Source organism: Triticum aestivum, chromosome 2D (assembly GCF_018294505.1).
Source record: "Triticum aestivum cultivar Chinese Spring chromosome 2D, IWGSC CS RefSeq v2.1, whole genome shotgun sequence".
Lineage (NCBI taxonomy): Eukaryota > Viridiplantae > Streptophyta > Magnoliopsida > Poales > Poaceae > Triticum > Triticum aestivum.
In genome coordinates, this window is record NC_057799.1 from 631,258,473 (window position 1) to 631,262,316 (window position 3,844).

The window sequence follows — 3,844 nt, forward strand, 5'->3', positions numbered from 1 at the left end:
ATTTATAAATAGCTTCGGCACAAAAGACAAAACGGTCTCTCCAGCGCATAAATGGTTGTGAGTTTACGTTTTCATCATCTTTGGTAAAATCAAGTCCACCACGTAGACACTCATAACACGCTCTACCATAATTTTTTGCGGATAATCCCAATTTTGGTTTAATAGTACATCCCAATAAAGGACGACCATACTTGTTCAACTTATCTCTTTCAACTTGGATACCATGAGGCGGGCCTTGGAAAGTTTTTGAATAAGTAGGGGGAATTCGTAGATCCTCCAAACGTAGAGCACGTAGGGCTTTGAAACCAAATACGTTACCTACAATGGAAGTAAACATGTTAGTAACGGAACCCTCTTCAAATAGGTCTAATGGATAAGCTACATAACAGATCCATTGGCTGTCTTCCCCAGCAACAGGCTCGATGTGATAGCATCGTCCTTTGTAACGATCAAGACTGGTAAGTCCATCAGTCCAAACAGTTTTCCATGTACCAGTAGAAGATTCGGCAGCTACTGCAGCCCCTGCTTCTTCGGGCGGAACCCCAGGCTGAGGACTTACTCGGAATGCTGCCAAGATATCAGTATCCTTAGTTTCATACTCTGGGGTGTAGTAAGTCAATTTATAATCTTTAACACCAGCTTTAAATCCAACACCTGCTTTAGTTTCTGTTTGTGGTGACATAAGTCCCTCCCTATAACTCTTGAATTAAGAATTCTCACAATAACAGGGTCTACTCGATGTTAATTAGGCGTAAATGAAACTTTAGCAAAAATCTCGTAAAACAAAAAGGATATTCAATTAATATAATATCAACTCATTAAAGAAAATTGAGGGCATGCTTAGGTTAATGAATATGTTTCATTCATATATAATGCGTACACCCTGTGTAGGTTCTATCCTATAGGAATTCCACTATAGGAATTCGATAGGAATTGAGTTGTTGTTATGGTAAGTTAACACGGTTCGTTATTAAACCATGGATTTGATTTACCAAATCCATAATTATTGTATACTCTTTGATAGATATAGCGCAACCCAAATTAATTCCTAATCCTTATTTTAAAAGTTCTTAATAGTTCTCTTTTCTTATTTTGAATGCAAATACCTAACTAAATACTAATAAAATTCTTTGTTGACAGCAATCTATGCTTCACAGTAGTATATATTTTGTATATCGAAGTCCTAGATAGGAAAGTAGAGTAGGCACAGATCCTCCACAAAAGGCAAAATGTATATGAAAAAAAGATTGATTGAACTTTCCAACGGACTCATTCCATGAGTAAACGATTGAATGGGATTCGCTTGGGCAACGAAATCAAGTCCTGGTCCCCTTTTCTCTCTTATTGAATTAACTAATTCATTTCCTTTTTACTTTTGGATTTTTTTTGATTTGATTTGGCATTATTCAACAATAAAAAAAGAAGAATTTCGACAAATTCCTTTTTTTTAATTATGTGATAATTATGAGAACCAATCCTACTACTTCTCCTCCCGGGGCTTCCACAATTGAAGAAAAAAGTACAGGTCGTATCGATCAAATTATTGGACCCGTGCTGGATGTCACTTTTCCCCCAGGCAAGTTACCTTATATTTATAACGCTTTGGTAGTCCAGAGTAGAGACACTGACGATAAGCAAATTAATGTGACTTGTGAGGTACAACAATTATTAGGAAATAATCGAGTTAGAGCTGTAGCTATGAGTGCTACGGACGGGTTGATGAGAGGAATGGAAGTGATTGACACGGGAGCTCCTCTCAGTGTTCCGGTCGGTGGAGCTACTCTTGGACGAATTTTCAACGTTCTTGGGGAGCCTGTTGACAATTTGGGTCCTGTAGATATTAGTGCAACGTTCCCTATTCATAGATCTGCGCCTGCCTTTATCGAGTTAGATACGAAATTATCCATCTTTGAAACAGGTATTAAGGTCGTCGATCTTTTAGCTCCTTATCGACGTGGAGGAAAAATAGGACTATTTGGGGGGGCTGGAGTAGGTAAAACAGTACTGATCATGGAATTAATCAATAACATTGCTAAAGCTCATGGGGGCGTATCCGTATTCGGTGGAGTAGGGGAACGGACTCGTGAAGGAAATGATCTTTATATGGAAATGAAGGAATCCGGAGTAATTAATGAAAAAAATATTGAGGAATCAAAGGTAGCTCTAGTCTATGGCCAAATGAATGAACCACCGGGAGCTCGTATGAGAGTTGGTTTAACTGCCCTAACTATGGCGGAATATTTCCGAGATGTTAATAAGCAAGACGTGCTTTTATTTATCGATAATATCTTTCGTTTTGTTCAAGCAGGATCAGAGGTATCCGCTTTATTAGGGAGAATGCCCTCCGCAGTGGGTTATCAACCTACTCTTAGTACAGAAAAGGGATCTATAACTTCGATTCAAGCAGTTTATGTACCTGCAGACGATTTGACCGACCCTGCCCCTGCCACAACATTTGCACATTTGGATGCTACTACCGTACTTTCCAGAGGATTAGCTTCCAAGGGTATTTATCCAGCAGTAGATCCTTTAGATTCAACCTCGACTATGTTACTCGATCAGGATAGCTCAATTTCTTTAAGTTACGACTCTTTGCTGCTTACTTCTATCAAGCCATAGGGAAAGTCTATGATGAATTTGGAAAACTCATCTCACTCTTACTCTATGGCTCGGACTTAATGGGGGAAGAAAACATCTTCCATAATTTCTTTTTTGTTCAATTCTGGACAAAAAAGAAAAGGAAAAAGGAATTTATAGGGACAGTGTTACCCCCTATATCCCCTAGTTTATATTGTAGGAATAATAAAACAATTTAGCAGTCTGACACACTTACGTCCTTGCAAAGTAAATAATTATTATTGTAGTCGTAACCGTAGAATAGGATCCTAATCAAAATAAATACATTTGGTTCAGGCGCTATTAGCATGGTAAGAAAAGATTTTTTTTACAGACCAGAGGGGCTATCTAAATCCTAAAGTAAAGGCGAGCGATCGAAGTAGAAGTACCAACGGCTCAGTGTCATGAACCTTCTCCATCTGATTCAATAAGGGGGAATTAGCCTTCTTGTCAAATGGCTATCCTTGACAAAAGGTACCATTTATACCATAATCTACAATGTAGCGGGTATAGTTTAGTGGTAAAAGTGTGATTCGTTCTATATAATAACTGAATTTGAAATGATATACTTAAGGCATCCTTAAGTTTTTTATTTTTATATTCCGATGAAAACTTTAGTTCTTATAAAGGATTAAATCCTTTTCCTCTCAATAGCATATTGAGGAAGAATATACATTCTGGCGATTTGTATCCAAAGACTAATTTAAATTGCATCCAAAATAAAAATAGGATTATGAGTACAGAGTCGCGAAGCATAATTTTGCATTTGATTAAGTAATTCCAATTTTGAAAATATGAGTAAAGGATCTATGGATGAAGATACAAAAAAGTTGATTTCCAATCGTAACTAAATCTTCTTAAAATAAGGAATAAGGAAGCCAAATAGCTAAAAAACGATAGTTTTGGTTTACTAGAACCATCCACATATTGTTTAAGCTCGGTGGAAACCCAATTCTTTTCCTCAGGATCTCTTGAATGAAATTAGGGAACGAAGTAAGTAGATTAGATGGATTTAGATAGAATTTCTATCTCCTACTCTATAAGGATCATCTAGAAAGCGGAGAGCTTTGGTTCCATTCAAATAGAAAAGCTGACATAGATGTTAAGTGGTGAGAATATCCATAAAGGAGCCGAATGAAATCAAAATTTCATGTTCGGTTTTGAATTAGAGACGTTAAAAATAATCAACCAACGTCGACTATAACCCCTAGCCTTCCAAGCTAACGAT

The 3,844-nt window shown here is 37.1% G+C and overlaps 2 protein-coding genes across 2 annotated transcripts in view; one reads left to right on the plus strand and one right to left on the minus strand.

The window, feature by feature from the left end:
• Positions 1–1,179, minus strand: part of LOC100049018 (ribulose bisphosphate carboxylase large chain-like) — a 2,037-nt gene extending 858 nt beyond the window's left edge. The window contains 1 exon segment of the mRNA NM_001405087.1: positions 1–1,179. This exon segment is cut by the window's left edge and continues 858 nt beyond it. Within this exon segment, the coding sequence (NP_001392016.1) occupies positions 1–682 (682 nt within the window). The 5' untranslated portion in view covers positions 683–1,179.
• Positions 1,180–1,417: 238 nt separating this feature from the next.
• Positions 1,418–2,619, plus strand: LOC123056111 (ATP synthase subunit beta, chloroplastic-like). Its single transcript, XM_044479843.1, has one exon. It carries the CDS (start codon positions 1,465–1,467, stop codon positions 2,617–2,619), a length of 1,155 nt encoding a protein of 384 aa, XP_044335778.1. The 5' UTR covers positions 1,418–1,464.
• Positions 2,620–3,844: the final 1,225 nt, after the last annotated feature.

Coding starts and splice junctions, on each gene's coding strand:
- LOC123056111 (XM_044479843.1), top strand. CDS start 1,465: ATGAGAACCAATCCTACTACTTCTCCTCCCGGGGCTTCCACAATTGAA.